The 22,052-nt window shown below is 50.9% G+C and overlaps 1 protein-coding gene across 5 annotated transcripts in view; it reads right to left on the reverse strand.

Moving 5' to 3' along the window:
• Positions 1 to 17,094, reverse strand: part of CAPZB (capping actin protein of muscle Z-line subunit beta) — a 132,238-nt gene extending 115,144 nt beyond the window's left edge. Inside the window, exon 1 of one of the 5 annotated variants that reach the window (XM_027615296.2) lies at positions 15,657 to 15,786. In XM_027615296.2, the coding sequence (XP_027471097.1) occupies positions 15,657 to 15,746 (90 nt within the window). In that variant the 5' untranslated portion in view covers positions 15,747 to 15,786. Of the gene's footprint in view, positions 1 to 4,665; positions 4,684 to 15,656; positions 15,787 to 16,943 lie in introns of those variants that run through there. The other 4 variants (XM_027615333.2, XM_027615305.1, XM_027615314.2 and 1 more) reach the window with 4 other exon arrangements.
• Positions 17,095 to 22,052: the final 4,958 nt, after the last annotated feature.

Genomic DNA, 22,052 nt, shown 5'->3' on the forward strand with positions numbered 1-22,052 from the left:
TGATGTACTATGTGTTGGCTAATTGAATTAAAAAATAAAAAAAACACATCACCGTAACTACCTCTATGTCACCGGGTAGACACAACGCGGCCACACACTAGGTTCGTTCGGCACTTTGTGTGTACAGTTGGTTCTCACTATCTGCGGATTCCACATCTGCAAATTCGCCTACTCACTAAAACGTATCTGTAAACCAGGTCAATACTCGTGGCACTTCCACAGTCACTCTCAGACATGCACAGAATGGCAAAAACTCTGAACTGCCCAGTGTGCACAATCTGAGGAGGAACAATGCAACGCTCTGCCTCCTGGTTTCAGCTCCTGCACTGTCAACAAGAGTCCCTCTTGTGGTCTCTGTAGTGTCACCTTTCCCACATTTCTCTGCTCTTTGTTGATTCTGAGGTCTAAAAATGGCGCCCTAGCCCAGTGCTGTCCAGTGTTCCCAAGTACAAGAAGGCTGTGTGCGCTAAGGAGAACGTGCTAGAGGAGGTTCATCCAGACGTGAGTGAGTTACCGTGCTGCTGGTGCTGGTCTGGTCCTGACTGCAATGTTAAAGAACCAACTGTATCAAAAGGTGTCCTTACCTAGAAACACACATAAAAGGAGGTTTTTTTTCTTGTATGTTTCACACTGGATCCTCAGACCTCATTCATCTTGCAGCTGAAAGTCTGTGCCCTTTTACCAAACTCTACTTCCGCCCTGCCCCAGCCCCTGGCAACCACTGTTCGACTAAGTTTCACTTTTATCTGTTTAGATCCCACATTTAAGTGATACCATGCAGTATTTGTCTTTCCGGTTATGCATTAATCAGATGACAAAAACGTTGTGACCAGAGGATCCCAGGAACTGTAGCCTGCATTTCTCCTAGGAGCAATGATTCGGGATTTGCTAACTGGCTGTTCATGGTGACTTCATAGAATGAAAACTGCAAGCAACGGCAACTGACTGTGTGTATACGTAGGTAGGAAGAGAGCTCATACCACAGGACACAATTACACGGGCGGGGAGTTCATACCTCAGGACACAATCACACATGAAGGGAGAGAGTTCATACTTCAGGACATAACTGCGCAGGCGGGGAGAGAGTTCCTACCTCAAGACACAATCACACAGGCAAGGAGAGAGTTCACACCCCAGACACAACCTATAGGAACAAAGTCATAGCATGCAATAAGCAAATAAGGAGGACCAAAAAAAAGCCCTGTAGGAAGACCCTCACTGCAGCTCAACATTAAGGAAAAATTAACCCCTACTTATCCAACAATAAGGGGAACGGTTAAGCAAATGACAGTCTGAGCCAGTTGAAATATTCATCATCTAAAATGTTCATGACATTATTATAACAAGAAAATTATTGTGAAAAACAGCATGACATACAAATAACACAGAAGTATGAATGCAATCCATGAGAAACCTTTAAAAACCATGCAGAGACAAAGACACTGAAGCCAAACACCAAAAGGCTAACCGGAGCTGCTGGTAGGCCACTTTTCCCCTTCCTTTCTGTACTTCCCAACTTTTCTACAATGAACATAATTACTTTTTTAATAAAAGGAATAACACCATGAACTTTAAAAAATAATACTGTCACATTCCAAAGGGATCCCTGAACGGGGTCAGGAAGCTTCCCAGGGCCCCTGCCACTGGTGTTCACGCCCACCTAGATGGCCATGTGTCTCCCCCACCAGGCTGTGAGCTCAAGGTGGGGTCCCCCTTTCGATCGGCCAAGTGCCCCAGGACTTGGCACAGAGCACAGGAGGCACTCGGCAAATAATGATGGGGGAGGGGGATGGGCAACGAACCACCAGCGACTACTACTCAAGGGGGGAAAGACTACTGGTAAACCGCGTGGGGCAAAGTGATGCTGTAGGCCCGGTCAGGGTGTGGAGAGGGCGCGGAAATGGACAAGGGTGACATCAGAGCCTCCTTCACAAGTGAGCCCTGCCAGGTGGCATCGAAGCCTCCCACCCCTATCCTTCTGGCTCCAACAACTAAATTAGTGCCAGTCCCTCCGAACATGCCACGTTCTCCTGCACACACTGCTCTTTCTGCCTGCCATGTCCCACCACTTGTCCTCCTGGCAAATCAGTCCTTCCATCTGGATTCCAGCACAAGCCTCTCCCTGGGACCCCTGCAGTGCCCCCCCCCCCCGCCAGACACCCTCTTCACTGCGCCTGCACACACCCCCTTACACAACGATTATCTTCCACCCAACAGGTTCTGTTGACAGACTGTACCCCGTTCTCTGAATGATCTCCGTGTAGATACGGGAGGTACCTGAATGACGCCCACCTCCAAGCAGAGCACAGAGCACTGTTAAACTTCTGCATGGATGGATGGATGGATGGATGGATGCGCCGACAGGATGCAGAGGGCTGTGGTAGTCAGAGAAGGCTTGGTGGCCACAATGAGACAGAGCCAGGCCCTGGAGGGTAAGCGGGATGGACAGCAGAAGAAAGGAGGAAGGGGGGAGATCTGCAAGCTGACGCCCAGAGGCAGAAAGCAGCCAGATTCTGGCGGCCACCAATTTTAGGTAGTCCACAGATAAGCATCTCTCATATCAGAAGTTAGAGGCGTCTACTTCCGTGTATACTTTCTACGTGGGGCATCGGATACTGGTTTTCCATTTATGGTTAACGACACAGTTTCTCTCTTAACTTCAGGTAAAAAAAAAAAAGAGGCAATTTAAAGAAAAATTAATTAACGGGTCTAATATGGAGATGGCTGTGGCAAAATCCAGGGAGGCTAACCCTAGATAGGACATTTCTGCGGGAAGACAAGCAGCTCCCTCAGCTTAGCCAGAACGGGAAGTCAGGCTGAGGAATCGAAGCTGGCGAGGCAGGGAGGGCAGCCTGGAGCTAGAGGCTGTCAGGACAGCACCTGGGAGGGTGAACTGACAGGGAGAATGTGTGGGGAGAAAAACACTTGTCCTCCTTAGCCCTACAACCCACTCCTGAGGATTTATTGTAAGGAAGTGACTCTAAGGAGGGGAAAACATACATACATGTGTGTATGTAAATCATTAATATCCACTGCAACTAACAGACACAGTAAAGTGCCTGCAAACCGGTCATTTACTGAATTCTCAAAACCCCAAGGAGGTAATTCTAATGCGAACATTCTAGACAGCTGAGGACAGAACAGACTGATTCAGGGCTTTGCTTTACTCAACTCTATCACATATTTTTTTCTAGTAGGCTCCACACCCAGTGTGGAGCCCAACATGGGGCCTCAAACTCACAACCTTGAGAACAAGACCAGACCTGAGATCAAGAGTCAGACGCCCAACCGACTGAGCCACCCAGCCGTCCAGACACAGTCACATTTTAATGGCTGTGTTATACATCATTATGCTACTGTACTGCCATTTTCAACCAACTGTTGGACATCCACTTTCCCCAGTGCCTGGCTACTGTGATCATGGTCCCTTACAGACACGGCAACGAAGCAGGAGCTAAAATCAAAGGGACCTAGGTTTTAGTCCAGACCTGTCCCTAGATTTCTTCTTCAATTAAGGGCGCTGGCTTTGTGGGCTGGTCTACCCTACTGCCACGAAGCTCTCTCACAATGTCATGTTGGAAAGTGTGATCTTTGCACGTATCACTAGAGAAGCATGTTCAAAGATGAGTTTCCAAACACGCTCAAGTTTCTGCAGCAGAAAAGACAAGAGCCTACTGGTAGAGTACAGATTCTAGCGTGTCAGACGCAGGACTCTCACCCAACTGCGCTAATGATTTACTGTAGCATCTTGGACAAGCCTCAAGCCCTACGTGAGCTGCAAAATTCCATGACGGCAGAGGTTACATGCAAAGGCTTAAAAGTCAGAGCAGCCAGTTCAAATACCGGCTCTGTCATTTATTAGCAATTTTACGTAAGGTCTCTAAATTTCCATAATTATGATTTACATAAAGTCCTAAATTCACAGGATCCCATTCTTAGGAGAAATCTGGGAACTGACAAGGATAATACATGTTCAGTGCTAAGTAAAGGAGGGAGCAACAGATGCCAGTGCCTTCTTGAACTCGGAGGGCCTGCTGAATGCTTCCGCTGACTTAGAATCTGCTGGTACTGTTACAACACACAGCCCAGCACCTGAGGCTTGGAAATTGTTTCTTTCCTGTCCTGAGAGATTCTGGCATGTTACGGAATTCAATTCCTGGGATTTTATCAGTTAACTCAATGGCTCACAAGGCACTCTGAGCTCATCATATGGAGGTCCAACACTCTATTTATGTGTCCATGTTCTGCCAATTAGTCACATGATGGGAGGGCCCTTCCTTGGGGACCATGGCAACCAGTTCTCGCTTGTTATTTCAAGAAACGCCTCCCCAACAATCAATATGTACCAAACAGATACTGTGGAATCAAAATAAAAGCAGGATCCTGGGGAAAATTCCCAGGATGCTCCTGTGCGCTCTCCATCTGGAATTCAGCAAGCTCAGAAACCACACAGTCTGTGGCCAAAAGGGGAGAAAGCCTTACACCTTTATGGTACCAGTTTTATGGTAGGCAAAAGGACAAAGGAATTCTACATTAATCACTTCTGGAGGAAGTGATTTAAAGGAAAAATGAAGAAATCAAGGTTGTTAAGAAAATGTGAAGACTGGACCCATTTTCCAGGCCTATCACCTAGTGCCAAATAAGACAAGAAGGAATAGAGCCTACCATGACCGAGGCCCATCCTGCAGACAGGTGCTGACATCCACAGCCTAGCGCTCTCAGCTTTCTGAGTTCAGGAACCTCTTCCAGTATCTTTGATTGGCTTTACCTCTTGGGGATGGACTAATTCCATCGGTTCTGCAGGTAAGAAGACGACTATAGCCTCTCTGCTCATCTCTGGCCCTCACTGCAGGTGTAACACAGCCAGGGCATGGAGTACGCTGGTCCCGAATTCAAATGCTAGCTTGGTCATATATATATAACAGCTATTATATCCCCACATTGCATTATTTCAGAGTCCACCTGGATGTGCACAGAACAGAGCAGACAGGGCAGGCAGAAAGAAAGACTATAGGGCGCTCAGGGTCTCAGCAGTGATTCCAAACCCTGACTACAGGTTAGCAGTTACTATGTGGGAAACAAGGCTCCCTTTTAAATGAAAAACCACAACCACTGCAAGCTCATTCCTTAGCATCTTTTTTTAAAAAAAGATTTTACTTATTTATTTATTTGGGCCAGGCCAGGGTGGGGGTGGGGGGGAGAGACAGAGAGTGCACGCAAGCACGAGCGGGGGAGAGGGAGAAGCAGGCTCCCCACTGAGCAAGGAGCTCAAGGCAGGACTCAACCCCAGGACCCTGGGATCATGACCTGAGCCGCAGGCAGACGCTTAACTGACCGAGCCACCCAGGCATCCCTCATTCTTGCAGCATCTTAAGATGAACTCTAAGTCATCAAAGCAGAACCAGGGGCAGCCATCTAACACACAGTGTGCTTTGAACTGCAAAATGTACAAAAGCACTAAAGAACATTGGTTAGAACCATCAGCATAAAGACTCCTCTGTACACAAAAACAACATCCTCGGACCAGCCTTCCCTGAGTACTAACGGCTGGAACCTGGAGTCAGAAGACCGAGTTTAAAGACCAGCTCTGTTCTTTGCTAGCTGTGTGATCTTGTACAAGACACCTCTTATCTTCTTAGGCCTCCATTTCCATATCTGCAAAAACGTTTTGGGAGTCCACGATCAAAATGGGGCTATGGTACAGATTACCTGAGATGGTATCCATAGTGCTCAGCACACGGGCTGGCCCAGTGCAACTCCCCATGCATGATAAATCCTCTAAGCCGATGTGCAGAGGACTGTCCGGTCCAAGAGCAAGGCCCCTGGAAGCCAGAAAGTCAGGGCCTCCCCTCAGTGTCATCATTACATCTGCTTTTTAGATAGATGGTTTCCTCAATCCAGGGATTTTTAGATTCAACTCAATTCTCTTCCCCGTGGAATGGTGCTAATTTACATGATGAATGATGAAGTTCTTAAAGACAGCAATGAATCTGTATTAACTGCTTACACAGGAGGCCTGAACGACAGCACTTCACGTACACTGTTCTTGTGAAGAGGCAGCTATTATGCCCATTTTACAGCTCAGAAAGTTGAGGCTCAGAGAGATGAAGTGACTATGACTAGTTCAAGCTCACACAGCTCATAGGCAGTCAGAGTAGGAATCAGAGCCAGGAGTCTCCTTCCACTATACGTTACCAGGCTGCCTTCCAACAAGTGTTTTATCCACCCATTTTCTTTTATCTTGCCTCCTTTCTCCCTAAACCCCAACACTCTACCTTAAAATCGACAAATGCCCTTAAAACATTCAGCCCCCGAGGCAGTGAAGTCTTGCAGGTCTGTGGCAGCTCACAAATGCAGCACTGGTTAGCAGAGCTGGGAGCACCTATGAACCTCTCAGAAGAGAAGAAAATGGCTCAGAAAATAACTACAGTGTGGGGGTGCAAGGGGGTAGGAATGACGAGGTGCAAGCATCACTGATTAGCACCATGCCCTGCTCCCCTCAAGGCCCTGGATACCAAATGTGACTGGCACTCCACGGTTGGCCACTCGTGCCATGAGAAAGAAAGGAAAATAAAAAAAAAAACAAAAACCTCAGACATTTTCCAGAAGAGTGACTTTTATTATAACCTGGAACAAAAGCACCATTTCAAACAACTTGTTCATGGATAGTCAGGTGCATCAGGGCAAGGCCTGTAACTGACAGAGTTTCCCGGTGAGCTTTGGGAGAAGGAACATTTCCCTGCGAGATAAGCCGCAACACAAAGTCTAAACTCCTTCCAACACAAAGCAAAGGGAGTTTCCACTTTGACGTCTCTTCCGGCTCTAACAGCACGTGAAGAGTCCATGGCATGGATAACACCACCATCTCGTTACTAATTTAATATCCACAATAATAATGTTACCGTGTCGGGCTTCACATGTATTATTAACTCATTTAACCCTCGAAAAATCCATCAGAAATGCTTTCATTTTTACCATTTCACAAACAAGGAAAATAAGTCAGGGAGTGAAGGAAGCCGCCCACATCTGCAGGCTGGGATCTGAGCTTGGGCTCCAGACCCTGCCCTTCACCACCCCTGCGCTCCGGAATCCAGACTGCCCGGGATCATTCAGGAACTCCAGGCCGGTCATGTGACTCTGCACCAAGTGCTCAGTGCCCACCCCGTGCAGAGCCACCAGCGAAGGTAAGAGCCATTAGGATCACTGTTCCCACCAAGCCTTGATCCCACCAGTGCCTTCAGACAACCTTCAACACCAGGGTGGCCTGAACAGCTGAAGGGCGCACTGACCCAATCTCAGAGGGGGGCCTTGCTCAGCTCCTTCCGTTCTTGTCACCTCTACCTAAAGTGACAGTGACAAGGAGGAACCCAACACTAACTCCTCACAGCCAGACGCACATTTGCTAAGGGCCTACTAGACATTCTTTCGTTCAACAAACACTATGGAGCAATGGCCCACGTGCCGGGGAGAGCAGAACACTGCGATGGCATTCACACTGAGGGGGCACTTATCGTTCAATCTTCCTTCCTAAGGATAAGAAACAACTTGAGGCTTTGTGAGGGTCACCAACTGAAGCTTCTCAAGGTCAAATTAACTACTGAAATGGGCCACCATGCTTCTTCCCCTCAGAGGCCCTGCAACCCGCCGTGCGTGTGGCGCCCAGGGCCGGGCTGGGGCTTCACAGGAAAATGCCAAGGGAGTCCTGCAAGGTTTTGTTCAACCAACAGTTGTCAGTGGGAGGCTGTCACAATCACCAGGATATGCACAAAGAACCACTGTCCTACGCAAAAAGCCAAGACGCGAGCCTACTGACGGCAGGCTAAGACCTACCTGCCACTTGAAGGCTTAGCAGGTAGCTTTCCAAAAAGAGACCACAGCTCAGAAAGATCCATCCACTTTCCTTTTAACAGCCTGAACCAACAAAACCTTCTAAGGTGTAAACCCAGACTTCAGCCACCATGGCTGGACCTGCAGGTGAACCTCCGCTTCCTCATCTATAAAATAAGCACCCTGGTGAGTCCATGCGGGACAGGCGGGATGGCAGAATTCGATAAGCATGCACTTCTGAGTGGGATGGGCCCGCGTCGGGACGTTAACTCTGCCACTAACTGGCTGGGGGCCTTTCAGCAAGCTCCTAAACCTTTCTGAGCTTCAGTTTCCTCATCGGGACAATGAGAAAACCACCGTCATAGGGTTGGGTTGAGAGAATTAAAGGCAGTGACTGTGCGCATACAGCAGAGACAGCGGCAGAAGGCAGGCACTTTCCAGACTCATGGAGAACCCAGGAGGGAATACCTAATAACCTACGGGATGAAGACTGCTGACTCGGGCACCTCCAATTCCCGCTGCACAAGGGCGCTCCTGAAGGCCAAGCCAGAGGGCTCAAATCTCAGGGTGACCAGAGGTCCACACCCGCCACGGCCGAAAGAGATTGAACACAGGAGCTGTCAGGACTGGAGGATAGGCAAGGTAGCAAGGACAGCCGGTGGTGGACATTCTGAAAGAGCAAAGAGTCCGGCCCTGCTGTGGAGGGGTGTGTGTTCCTCAGTGACGGGTCCACATCCAGCTCCAGCAACCATACGCTGCCCAGGAGGTGAGGAGACAAGTTGTGCTCTGCAGAGAAGGAAAGGACTGATAAAAACAAAGCCAGATCAGTCGCGAGCATGCGACTCTAGATCTTGGGGTTCTAAGTTCAAGCCCCACATTGGGTGTAGAGATTACATAAAAATAAAATCTTTAAATTTAAAAAAAAAAAATCAAAGCCAGAGATGAGACAGAGAGAAATTCAAGAGTATCTTCTTCAGTGACCACAGTGCCTAAAATCAGATTTTTCACCAGGAGGGTGTGGTGGATAAAAGCTTCCCCTCTCAGTTTTTTAGCACAAAACTCTGTATGCAGGAAGCCCATCCCTGTGAAATCAAGACATACCCCTTTCAGGGCCAAAGCCTCACTGTGGAGAACCTTGTGTTGTGAGTGAGCCAATCCCGAACCCTCCGTCCACTGATCACGGGTGCAGATAAGGATGAGGGCATTTGCTACCACCAGAAAACACACAATTCCACTGGGAGGCTGCTTGCTCCTCAGCCCAGCAGAAAGAGTACATGCAAAAGCATCTTTTCATAACCTTAATATTTTAAAGACATTTCACCTGGTAAATGGTGAGTGCGTCCTCTGCCTGAATCTTAGAGAAACCTCTGAAACAGTTAAGCCCAGATAATACTAACATAACGGTCTCTGAGCAGATCCTAGCTCTGAAGGGCCCCGAGGAGTTCAGGGCTGAACAGGAAGCCTTCTCAAGCAGCTGAAGCGGTGAGTGGGGACGTTCAGGGGCTGAGCCAGGAGCAACGACTGCCGGCAGTCTGCAGTGTGGTAAGATCCTCATGGCCAGAAAACACCAGGCAGCAAGCCCTTAAGACTGCCAGCCTTTAGCAGGGGACTCCACTTCTTGGGCTCTCAGTAGAACCCTGGGAGGTTCCGTGAGCCACCACCTTGCAAGCCTCCATATTCATAAAACAATCAGGACATGGCCAACACTCCTGCTGTACTTACCGAGTGCCAGGCACCATCTACACTTACCACACACAGACTCATTCCACCCTGGGGCAGGTCGATGCGAGTCACTGGGGCTGATGTCTTGAAAGAAATAGGGCTACTGGACTGGAGACTTATCACTAGAAAGTTGCAGAGGAAGACTCCCTTCCACAGGTTTCCAGATATGTCAGACATGGGGTGCGACCAGGAGAAAGCAGGGAGAAGGGAGAAGGGAAAGCGAGTGGCTCCCTGAAGCTCAAGCCCTTCCGTTGTGGACTTCCACCACGCTGGTTCTGCTTGTGCCCCAGGCTGTCAGAATCTTAGCTTTCCCTGTCTCCATCTGCCTCCTCCACGTAAGACTCATACTCTACTAGGTCTGTTTGATGGCTCCGTGAGCATCCATGGAACAAATGGCTGGATGGAAAAAAAGCTCAGAGGCAGCAGCGCGGAGGGTCCAGAGCATGGGCTCTGGGGTCAGACTGCGGAGTCAGGCTTAGGTTCTCACTCACCTGCGTAATGAGGGTAACATGAGAACCTGCCTCAAAGGGTTGCTCTGGGTATTAAAAAAAGTAGTCAGTAAAAACTATTCCAGGGGCGCCTGGGTGGCTCAGTCGTTAAGCGTCTGCCTTCGGCTCGGGTCGTGATCCTAGGGTCCTGGGATCGAGCCCCGCGTCAGGCCCCCTGCTCCGCAGGAAGCCTGCTTCTCCCTCTCCTGCTCCCCCTGCTTGTGTTCCCTCTCGCTGTGTCTCTCTCTGTCAAATAAATAAATAAAATCTCAAAAAAAAAAAAAAAAAAATTCCAGCCACCATGCAGAGCCTCCACCCCCCTCGGCTGACTGGCTGTCTTAGGAGGTTGTCTGCCCAGAGCCTGAGGCCGCGGGAGAGGAGAACTGGGTGCCACCCGCAGGTACAGGACTGCTGGGCTAACCAGACTAAAATCCCTGCTCAGTTGTTAATAGGATATCAAGGCTTTGCAGACACTACTGTCTAGGATTTAAACTGACCAGAAATAGCAGTTGGATCAATGATAAGCATCCTATCAGAATGCCTAACCAGGGAGCTCTGGGGGCAGAAGCATCCCCCGCAGCTCCAGAGGCGGTAAATCATGGCATCTCACTCTGCTTTCCTATCTTTATCTTTTTCAACCATGTGTTCCTTTTCATACCCATGGCCTCACAGGGGCTGGGACCCTCATAACCCCATAGACTGGTGCTGGCGGATGCCTCCCTCCCATCTCTCACCTCTCACCTCTCGGGGCCTTTGTGCACACCACAGCCAGATGACGCTTCCTAAAATACCACAACTCTGCCAGCCTCCTCAAATTTCTACCTGCCCCGTCAAATATTTAACTGGCTCCACACTGTCCCAGATCAAATGCAAACTCCTTAGCTTAGCAACTCCGGCACTCCCCAACTGACTCCCGGGACTGAGGCACCCCCCACTCACTCTGTCTACTCTGTGGCTGGTCTCCAAACTCAAGGCTGACTGTACCCCTGAACTGTGCTTTTGTTCCAGGCAGTGCCTAGAATGGCCTCTCCTTGACTGCACCCCACCCTGTCCTTCTGCCTGGGCAAAGTCTTGCCGGGCTTCACACCCAGCCCCCACCCAAGCTGCCTGTGGGCTGAAGTGGTCTGCAGGGCTTCCTGGAGGAAGTGGAATGCAGGCCAAGCAGACAAGTTCCCCATGCTAATTAAGCCTTTTCTATACTATGTCCTTCCTGCTGCACTCAACGTTTTGGAAGCATCCTGTGTCGCTTTCTGGATTAGAGGACAGGGATTATGGCTATTTGTGTCCCTTACTAATTCCAGTACGCAGGATAAGACTTAATAATCATAGCTGCCACCTACTGTGTGCCAAGCACTGGATTAAGTGCTTACAATTTTCCCCTTCTCCCGGTATCCCTATAAAATGTTACCCTCACGCTACAGATCAAGAAACTGAGATCGAGGGAGATGAGAACCCCCACTTCAGATCACAAGCTGAGTGGCAGATGCAGGACTCCAACCCACACACGCCCAACTCCAAAGCCCATGTTCCGAGGAGCAGGCAGCAAACAAAGGGCAACCACTCTCAGCTCTCACCACACATTCACTCTCAGGCGACCAGTGCAAGGTGTGGGGTGGTTAGTGGGAACCAAAGAGACAAGGGCCCTGCTGTCACGGAGCTCACATGCTGTCCCCCTGACTCTCTTCTTCCAGCCTGGGAAGAACGCAAGGACTCAGTTCACAAGGGGCTCCACCAGGCACAGACAAGGCATCCAAACTGGAGATAGACCGCATCAGGCTGTGACAACACGCAGTGTCCCGTGCACAGGGAGCCTTTATTTGGGGTGAAGTAGAGCCTCGGGCTCTATCAGGGAAGCTCTTCGTTCACGGTTCCCGCTAACCACCCCACACCTTGCACTGGTTCAAGGCCAAGCAAACTCTGGCAGGCAGTCAGGAGTAGAGGAAAGGGGTCTATATCTGGAGTCAGAAAACCCAGTTCCTCCACTTAACAGCTAACAGAGGGACTCACCACATACCCTTTGAACACTGTCTGAATATGGTGATAAGGATAATAATAATGAGTATATAATTACATGCCAGATGCTGTTGGAAGGACTTCACGCGTACGGTCTCACTTAATCCTCAAAACAAGCCTTATGAGGAGGTCCTGTTATTATCCTAAGGCAGTCTGGCTCTGTGTCCTAACTGCTTATACTGTGCTGCCTCCCTCCGAAGGCTGAGCCGTCCTGGTGGGGCTGAGGCACGGATCCTCCTAGCAGAGCAGAGTTCACGCATGTGGCTGGTGCCCTAAAAACGTACATCTCCACCTCCTTACATGGAAACACAACTCTCTAAAAGCTTAGGTTTAGAAATGGCATCGCTCTAGCTGGTCCTAATGTGGGTGACCTTGCAACTGCATCCTCTGGCCTTCCACGCCCCACTCTCAATGCTGGGATCTGCTGCAAAGAGCAACGGGCCCAGATCCTGCGCTACGGACCCTTCTGCTCACAGCTTCTGAGACACAGAATGAGTGTCCAGCACAGGAGTCAGAGGGACCTAGCTTTGAGTCCCAGGCACGCCACTCACATGGGTCACTCAACCTCTCAAGCTTCAGGTTCTGTGTAAGTAAAATGGGGGAGGAGGTATCATCTAAGCCACGTTTCTGGATCACAGTAGATCCTCCATCAGTGGCAGCTACGCAGGTCAGAAGGGCAGGACTCCCACGGCGCCACAAGGTTACACTTCCGGGTACGAGGGCTGCTGGTGCGCAGAGGAACAAACAGGCGGTGTGCGGTGCAATTCGCTTCCACAGTTACGGCAGCGGGAAGAACAGACACACTCCTAAAGGTCTGGGGGTGAAACCTGGCACAAGCCCCCACTTTCTCTTAAATCTCCTGCCACGTCTCATGCAAATGGCTTGCCCTCCCATCAACAAGGCTCTTCCCCCTTAAATTTAGGTAAGAGCGACATTCCCCCCGCAACAATGTAAGCTGTGGAGGGATGGACCCTTGTCTTGTTCATCATTGCGTCAACATAAAGCTGTGCAGAGAAGACACTTAACATACACAAAATTAACCTTATCTTGTAGCTTCCGGGACCCCCGCTAAGGTGCCTCTGTATTTGCCTATTGGCCAGCATTCCCCAGCCTGGGAAGCAGGAGTCTCGACGGTCTATGTACCTGCCAGGCTCCCATCTCTCTGGGCTGTCAGTCACGGGTCCTCTTCTCTCCCCCATGGAATATAAAAGCAGCACTGGACTTCCGAGTTATAAATAGGAATATCTGCTTTCAAACTATAATTTATCATCTCAGTCTCAAGCTATCGATTGTTGGCTACCTTCTTCAAGCATTCCACCGAAAAGGCTAGTTGGGTTTAAATGAACCAGGCTGTATGTAGTGTGGGGTCTGGGCTGAACGGGTCTCTCATCCACACCGGGAGCCCAGCCAAGATGCATCAGTGTCAACTAAATTGTTTCACCTTGCAACAATGCGACAGGCTTCTCCTATCAGCTCCTGTCAAGCAAAACCATCTGTGACCTGGAGCACAACTCCTGAGGGGGTCTGCCTGTCCTTTCACCACTACAGCTCCACCAGCTGGCACGGGACTCAGAACTCTTAAGTTAGATCACTCACTGGGCGCCTGAGTGGCTCAGTTGGTTAAGCGACTGCCTTCGGCTCAGGTCATGATCCTGGAGTCCCGGGATCGAGTCCCACATCGGGCTCCCTGCTTAGCAGGGAGTCTGCTTCTCCCTCTGACCCTCTCCCCTCTTGTGCTCTCTCTCTCTCACTCTCTCTCTCTCAAATAAATAAAATCTTAAAAAAAAAAAAGTTGAAACACTCATTCCCGAGTTAGAAGCTACAGCTGTGTAAGGAAAAGTGCTCTGAAACTGTAAAGAGTTTACAGCAGTAAGACTGTTACCTACTAAGGGAATGCAGGCAAATAAATTTCATTTGCCTGTGCACTTAACTGAAGCCAACAAAAATCATGGAATTTACTCCAAAGTCCAACACATTTCAGATTCTCAAACTGCTATTTCCCTCCATGGATAACAGAGAGCTAGCTGTTTTCTCTACCATCAAACCTACTGAAAATAAAAACCACACTGGCCTTAGTTCATTTACCTACTGTACAACCCCACACCACCACTCGTGTCCCAGCGCAACTGTCTAGTCTGGATTATTAGAGTATCCATGTAAGGGATCAATTTGACAATAAGCAGTCAGATATTACTTATAAGCCTAGGGGATACTAAGAACAAGTTACTGAGAGAACAAGTATGAAAATCAAAGCGGCTGAGTTCACGGACATATAGACACCCCAAAAAAGAGCACTCCAAGCCATTTCCTTCAGTGTCAGGTGATGTTCTAGGCCCCAGGGGTGCAACCATGGAAAACCCAAAAGAAAACCCCCTGCCCTCAACGAGCTCATGCCCTGGCCCGGAGCCAGATATGCCTCTACCACCATCTGACTATTGCACTGCTAGGCGAGATCTCTTATGTAAAGGACCCAGAACACAACCAATAGTCAGTAAACGCGGCTTCTCCCTTGCCATCCCTGAGTACCCCATTATTCTGTTTTCTAAACAGTGTCCTTTCTATCTTCGCCATAGAAGCAGCCTGGGACAATGGGGAGGATGGAGGTTAGAGCCTGCCAGATGTGCTTTCACCGACCGAGCAACACCTTAAGTTACTCCATGTCCTAAGCAGCAGCTTCACCTGTAAAAGGAGGACAGCAACTATCTCCAAGGGCTCTATGCCGGTTAAAGGAGCTCATACAGGTGGACTGCTCAGCATGGTGCCAGGCACCCAGCAGTCCTCAAGAAATGTTAGACCTTTTCCTCCATCCCTTCCACAGTTTTCAGACTGTCCAAATGAAACCCAAATACAGGACTCCTGAGAAGCATATGTCACTGTCCTCCTCCTGGGTCATGATGGGCATTTCCCATTACCTTTGGAGAATCAGGACTAAGCCAAGATGCCCCTCCCTGCCAGATACGCTGCCCTAAGCAGTCCCACCTGGCCACTGGACCCACATTGTCCTGCTTTTGCCCTAAGATCAAATTTATAAAACCTCACTCCACTTTCACAGTTCACACCCAAAACTGTCCTGGAGTACTTCCTCACCCAGGCCTGGGGTGGGGCCACCTCCAGACAACACAAACATTGTAGAAGTCCAATAGCATTAAAAATGGCATAAGCCACATTTTAAATCAATATGCAGGAAGGCAGCAAGAAAAAACTTAGCCACTCTTAATTAGTCATCCTGGTTCAGCAGCCACAACACTTCATTAAACAAGAAACTGAGATCCTCAAAACACTTCGGGGCCCAAAGTTCACATGCAAACACTTGCCAGCACTGAGCAGAAGGAGCAGGTGGATGGCCTGAGCTCGGTTAGCCCATCTCCAAAGGTTCCTTGACCATGTAAGGCAGAAGCCCTCTGGCCCTTCCAATCTGGGTGGTGAGCCTATCCTGCAGAAGGCTGCAAAGTGGAGGTAAGTGAACTTGTGGAGGAGGCCTAGGTGAAACCTCAAGCCATGCAGAGAACCTAGAGCACAGGCCGTCATTATCAAAACACCACGAGCGGAACTAGCTGGCTCGCTCGCTCTCTCATGCTCTCTCTCCTTCTCGGAAATCTGGCTCACCTGATCCGAGGCACCTCCATAATCAGCAGTTCCAACCCTCACGAGCTGACAGTTCAGGGGGAAAGGGAGGCTGCGCCTGCTGGGGTGCATTGTGTCCAGGCCCTATGTTGGCCTCGCGGCCCAGCGGCCCCCCCAAGGGCTGCAGCCTCACAAGGGCGATTGTGCGTTTCATTCCTGTCCTGTCGGCTCCCCCCACCCTCATCTCTCGGCTCCCACTCAGGCCCCAGCACGACGCCCCGCAGGCACCGCACCCTCGCCAAGGAGGCAGCGGCCGCGGAAAGGGCCTGCAGAGCGCCGCGCTGCCTTCCTGCCTTCCGGGCACACAGGTGCCCGCCCTTCCCTCGCTCGCTCCCAGGCGGCCTCCCCAAGAGGAGGCAACCCTCCACCTGCCAAGGCTGTTCCCCGGGACCACCCTCCTCCTCCCTCGGGCAGGGAGGAGCTCCCCTCGCTTCCCAGAGGCGGCAAAGGTTCTCCCGGATAGAGGGGAGGGACCACACGGGTCAGAGGCAGGGCAGAGAGCAGGGCCCTGGAAGGAGGGTAGAGCCCGGGACCGAGGGGAGCTGACGCAGGTTACACTAAGAGCGGTGAGAAGTCTGGGGAATTGGATGGCGGGGGTTAACGTCCAGGCCAGGGCCGCGGGCGGAGGAAGGGAGGTCCAGACCCAAGGCCAAGGGGGAAGAGAAGATTCAAGCTGAAGCCACGGAAGAGCGGGGAAACAAATCTAGACTGAGGCCACTGGAGTAGGGGCTGACTGGGGTCCAGACCTGAAACCATGGAGAAGAAACGGATGAGGAACAGAGGGCCTAACCCGAAACGCAGGAGGGGAGCCCAGCCTGGGCCACGGGAGGGAGAAACGACGGCCTACCCCGGCCGTGGGGACGGGGAAAGGGGACCTAGCCCGGGCCGTAGGCAGGAGGAAGGGGGACCGCCCCCTGGGTGAGCGGAGGGGGTGCCTGGCAATGGACCACGGTCCAGGGGGGTCTAGCCTGGGCTATAGGGGAGACTACCCTGACCGACTGGCGGACAGTGGGACTCCAGCTTGAGCCAAGGGCGGGGGCTGGGAGAGGGAGGCAGGGTCGCTGCCCAGACCAGCGGCCGGTGCCGGCAGCCCCCTCCTGAGACGGCAGCGAAGGTGTCCACCTGGGTCCGGGACCCCACCCATCCCCCCACCCGGGGGACCCACCCTTGCCCGGGCCCGGGGCTAGGGGTGGGGGGAGGTGGGGACAAGGGAGACGAGAGCTCCGGCGGGGCCCCCCGGCCTGGGAGAGAGTGACGTCGGGCCTTTACCATGGTGGCGGCGGCGGCGGCGGTCCCGGTCCCGGCGTCTGTGGCTCTCCCCCCAGCAGCAGGGGCCCGGCGCTTCCACTTCCCCGGGTGCCCAGGAGTGAATCATCCGGGTCAGCGCCCCCCTCCCCCCGCGCCGGGCCGCCGCCACCTTCCTTCCCCGCCCCGGCCGGGCCCGGGCCCGCCCCCACGCACCCGGTTCTCGGCCAATGAGCGCGCAAGGCCGCGGCGATCGCCAAGTATGGAGCGCCGCGCGGGGGGAGGAGCTCCGAAGGGGGAAAGTGTGGGGCGGGGCCTGCAAGTGGGGCGGGGGCGGGGCGCAGCGGCCGGAGGGGTGGGCGGGCCGGCCCGGGACGCAGGGACTGTCGCGGAGGGGGGGCTTCCGCCCGCCCCTACGCCCCACCTCGGGCCCTGGGGCTGCAGAAGGGGGGGCGGCTGCGGGGACCGTGCGCGCGGACGTCCCGGGCGCGGGACGCGGAAGGCTCTGGGGCTGGGAGGGGTCAGGCCCTGCCCTCCCCGCCCGGTGCACGCGCGCTCTCCCGCGCGGACCCGGAACTGGTGCTGCCGCGGGGCGGGCGCATCCCGGAGAGAGCGGCAGCGCGAACCCGAGGTGGGGTCCCGGCGCCTGCCGCTTGCTACATGGAGGACCGGGAGCAAGACGCCGCACCGGAGCCCCATCCCTAAAAAGGCGTCTCGGGCCACTCCACGCCCTGAGCAGCCACCATATACCAGGCCTTGTTGGAGGCACCGAAAGAAAGCAGAGGTGCACAAGACGGGGAAGATGCCCCCAGAAGCTACCTGCTGCGGTAGCTGTGTGGCTCGCACAGGTAGAGATTAGAAACTGGACCAATAAATGCTAGGCGTTTGCGAGATGTGCTACAGAGAACCAGCGTATTTGCCAGTGGGGCTGCCTCACTCCCACAGAGTGACTCTTTTTTTTTTTTTTTTTCCTTTTTCCTCTCACTCTCTCCATTCAACACATAGCCGTTGAGCTTGGTCTAGAAGGCAGGAGAACTGGGATTTTAAGCCTTGCTGGTAATACCTACCCTGCCTGGCTAGTGTTCACTCTCTTTTGTGAGAATCAAATCAGGTCACCTGTGAGGGGATTGTAAACTGTAAAGGGTTGCACAAATGGCGGAATTATGGCCACACACCCGTTGTCCTAGGCCCCCCCCATCCTCAGTCAAATAAAAACTGCCAGGGGCATAAAAATCGATACAAGTAAGTGTTTAAGGCTTGTGTAAACCGGAATTCAGAGAAGAGAGTGGCACTTAGGAATTCTTGCACTTGGTAAACATTTATTGAGCACCTGCTGTGTCCTGAGCACTCTTCTGGGCTCTAAGGATAGAGCAGTGAATTTGACAGTCCCAGTGCATGCTTTTGCAGAGCTTGCAACTGTTGGAGGGGAGGACCATCAGCTATGAAGTAAACATAGTGTCAGGTGGTGATTAGAGATGTGGAGGGAACTCACAGTGAGGGAATTGGCCCGCAGATTAGGGAAGTGAGGCCCCCGGAGGCTAATTTAGAAAGTAACATTAGATCAGAGGGAAGGACAAGAACCAGCAAGGGCACAGACCCAATGGGGACAGTCCCTGTGTGTGTTCACTGGGTAAATAGCTGCAGAGGGGGGCAAGGGAAAATCCCATTCTGGTTATTGGCTGATGGCTTGGTGGTGGGTTCGAGAAGGAAGGAGTCAGGCATGATGCTAAGATGATCAACACCGAAAAGATTTGCCATTTATTGGTCTATGGAAGATTGTAGGAGAAGCAGGGTCTGGTTTGGTTTTGTTTTGGTGGGGGAGGGTAAGAGGCAGTTTGGGGCAAGTTCTCTGAGATGCCTATTGGAGGTTCAAATGGAAATGTCTAGTAAGTAATCAGACATGGAAGTCTATAGCTGGGGAAGAGTTTGGAGTTGCTATAAGAACTGTCAGCTAATAAATGCTATTTTAAGGTACTTAAGGTGCAAGATAGCTAGGTGAGTTGACTTAGGAGATGAATTTAGAGAGAAGAGGTAAAGGTGGTAAAGAGGGACCAGCAAGGAGACGGAGAAGGTGTGACCGGAGAGGTAGAAAGAGGACCAAGAGAAGGTGGTATCCCTCCTTGAAGGCAGGGGATCAGGGCATGAGGGAAAGGTTTGGGAAAGAAATAACCCTGAATTGTTTATTTGTAGAAAATAAGATTGACAGGGAACCTTGCCGTTCAAAATGCATTACCTGTATATTCTCATCTAATCCTCACTGTAACCTTGTAAGGTCAGTACTATTAGTCCCATTTCACAGATGAGGGAACTTAAGTCACTTGCTCGAGATCTTAACTTATCTTAACTAATGAGTTCAAAGCCAGCCAAAGCCCACATTCATAACCCTAGGTCTGATCCCATTGTTTCCCTGCACGGAGTCCCTGCCCCTGCTCTGAAAGTTAAGTTATATTATAGAAGAGGGCAGGCTACACCATCTCTCTCATGCAGCCCCACTTCTGCTTCTTTGGATGCATCTGCTATGTTCCTTCTTTGCGGTCCTTCATCCTCAGCTTGCTTATAGCCCTGTTCCCTCCACATTTCAGCCTGCTTGGGGTCCATCCTGGTGGTCTCTGTCCCTCTTTCTCTGCATCAGCTTGCTCTTTTAAATGGCAAATTATTTTTGTGTTTCATAGTTCAAATCCCAACAGAATCCAAGACAGACAAGCACCATAAATATTTTTAGTACAGTTTCTCCTCCCCTCCTCTTTCAAAAACCCAACCCCCCTTGAAGTTCATGCTATAGTATTTTCCACCTGCCACCCTTCCTTTTTGCTCTCATGAACTAACCTCCTCCCCTCCAGTACCTTTTTTTATGACTTCAGCATCCATATGCATAATCCATCAGAAATAGTATTGACTCCCCACTGATTTCTTCCCTACCAATGAGTTTTTTCCTTCCTTCCACCCTGCGTATCCACTCCCACGGTCTTACCCTGGACTTGCTCTAACCCAAATTGCCACTGTCTCAGAAAACTCCATCTCAAATGTCTCAAGTCTGACTTTAACCTCATTACTATGGTACCACTTGCAAGCATTTCTTCAACCTCGTCAAGCCCTGCAAACCTTTGACCCTGCCAGATCCTTGTATTTATCCTCCGTCTTATGCTCACTTCCCTCCTCACCCAGCTTAGCAATGATCACTACACTCACTTCCTTGCAAAAACCACTAACCCTTTGCCCCTCTCTTTTCCTCTAACTTGTGCAAACCTAGTTAAGCCCCGCTAGTCCCTCTACACTCTGCCTGCATCGGAACATCTGAACATCGCTGGGAAATGGAAGGTGACCGGTGTCACTTAATTTGATGTCCACAGATTTCAAATGAGCCCTGGCTAGCAATCCTCCTCTAATTCCGCACTGTATTCAGTTCCCCTTGCTACCCTGCAAGCGTGATCTTTCAGTCTTCCGCCCCGGTCCCCTTCTCATGCTTCACTCGAAGCAGATGCGCTTGCCTCATACTTCATAGACATGACAGAATCCATCAGAACCTTCTGCTCTACCACCTGTTGCGCACCTTACGTTCTCTGCCTTCCGGCTTTTGAGTGAAGGGTTTGTGCACCTATCAGAGCTGACGCCTCCACTTGCACCCTGGATTCCTCCTTCCTTAAACATCAGTGTCTCCCTCTGTACTGGATCATTCCCACCTGCTTAACATAACACGCTCCAATATCTTGTATCCTAAAAAAAAAAAAAGTTTCAACAACAAAAATCTCCTTGATCCCACGTCTCCCTACAGCCGCCTCCCCATTTGTTTGCTCCTCGTCACATCAAAATGTTGTGAGAGTTCTCTGTAGCTGCTGTTCTCACATCAGCTCCAATTTCTCAAATCAGTCTGGGTCCACCCGCCAACCTGCGGAAGCCAGTGGTCACTATGGGGCCTCAGCTCTCAGCTGACCCCTTGGTATTAGCTGCATTGGCCACTCTCCTTGACGCACCTCTCTTGGTGCTCTCGCTTCCTCTGAGTTTCCTTTGACGCCTCCTTTTCTGTATCTAAATGCTCTTTTGGATACTATGGGTCTTCAGCACCTGGAACATAAAAGGTGCTCAGTGGAGGTCTAAGAAATGAGATCATATCGACATCATAGGATGGATTATTGTGTGAATACGTGGACCAAGAACGACCAACAAAATATGGTTACTTTTAAATGAGTGCTTACTGGGGCGCCTGGGTGGCTCAGTCGTTAAGCGTCTGCCTTCGGCTCGGGTCATGATCCCAGGGTCCTGGGATCGAGCCCCGCATCGGGCTCCCTGCTCGGCTCCCTGCTCCCTGCTTCTCCCTCTCCCACTCCCCCTGCTTCTGTTCCTGCTCTCGCTATCTCTCTCTCTCTGTCAAATAAACAAATAAAATATTTAAAAAAAAATGAGTGCTTACTATGTGCTAAGCTTTTTCCATGTATTGCCTCACTGATTCCTCCCAACAATCCTTTGAGCTAGGAGCTTCTATTACTACTCTTTTATAGAAAAGGAAGCGGAGGCTCAGAAAGGACTTGCCTAAGGTCACACAGATAATGCGTGGATAAATCTGTCCTCACTCTGGTCTTTCTGACTCAGAGTCTATTCTGAGAATCACTAAATTGAGGTCAAATGTAGGAGAGTGCTTTGTCAGTGCCAAAAGATGATGCTACTACATTCCAGCACACAGCAAGGCAACTTACACATAGTAGGTGTCCATAAGTGTTTGCTGAATTGAGGCAGAGTGGGAGGGAAGCCCTGAGCTAAATTGTACCATCACCCAGGGAAAGAAGAAGCAATCCTGAGGACCTCAGAGAAACCACCTTCCACTGTACACTGAATCTTTTGTGATGCTCATCAGCTAATACAGGACACATTAAAGCAGGCATTACCCTGAAGCTTGCCCAACATGGCTTCTCTCTTTCCTTCTTCAATTAAGTCCCCACAGCTGGAAATAATGGGGTTCATAAAGGCACACTATCCCAGGGGACTGGGGCTCGCTCAGCAACTAAATCACCTCTGATTTAACAAGCCTGGGCCTGCTTCCTGAGTTGGGGATCTTCTTGGATTACTAACAGGGTTTTGGATGTTTTACCGTGTCTTTGGAGTCACAAGAGAACCCTAGAATTAGTCAGCTTTTAACCC

This window comes from Zalophus californianus, chromosome 4, assembly GCF_009762305.2.
Source record: "Zalophus californianus isolate mZalCal1 chromosome 4, mZalCal1.pri.v2, whole genome shotgun sequence".
Taxonomy (NCBI): Eukaryota; Metazoa; Chordata; class Mammalia; order Carnivora; family Otariidae; genus Zalophus; species Zalophus californianus.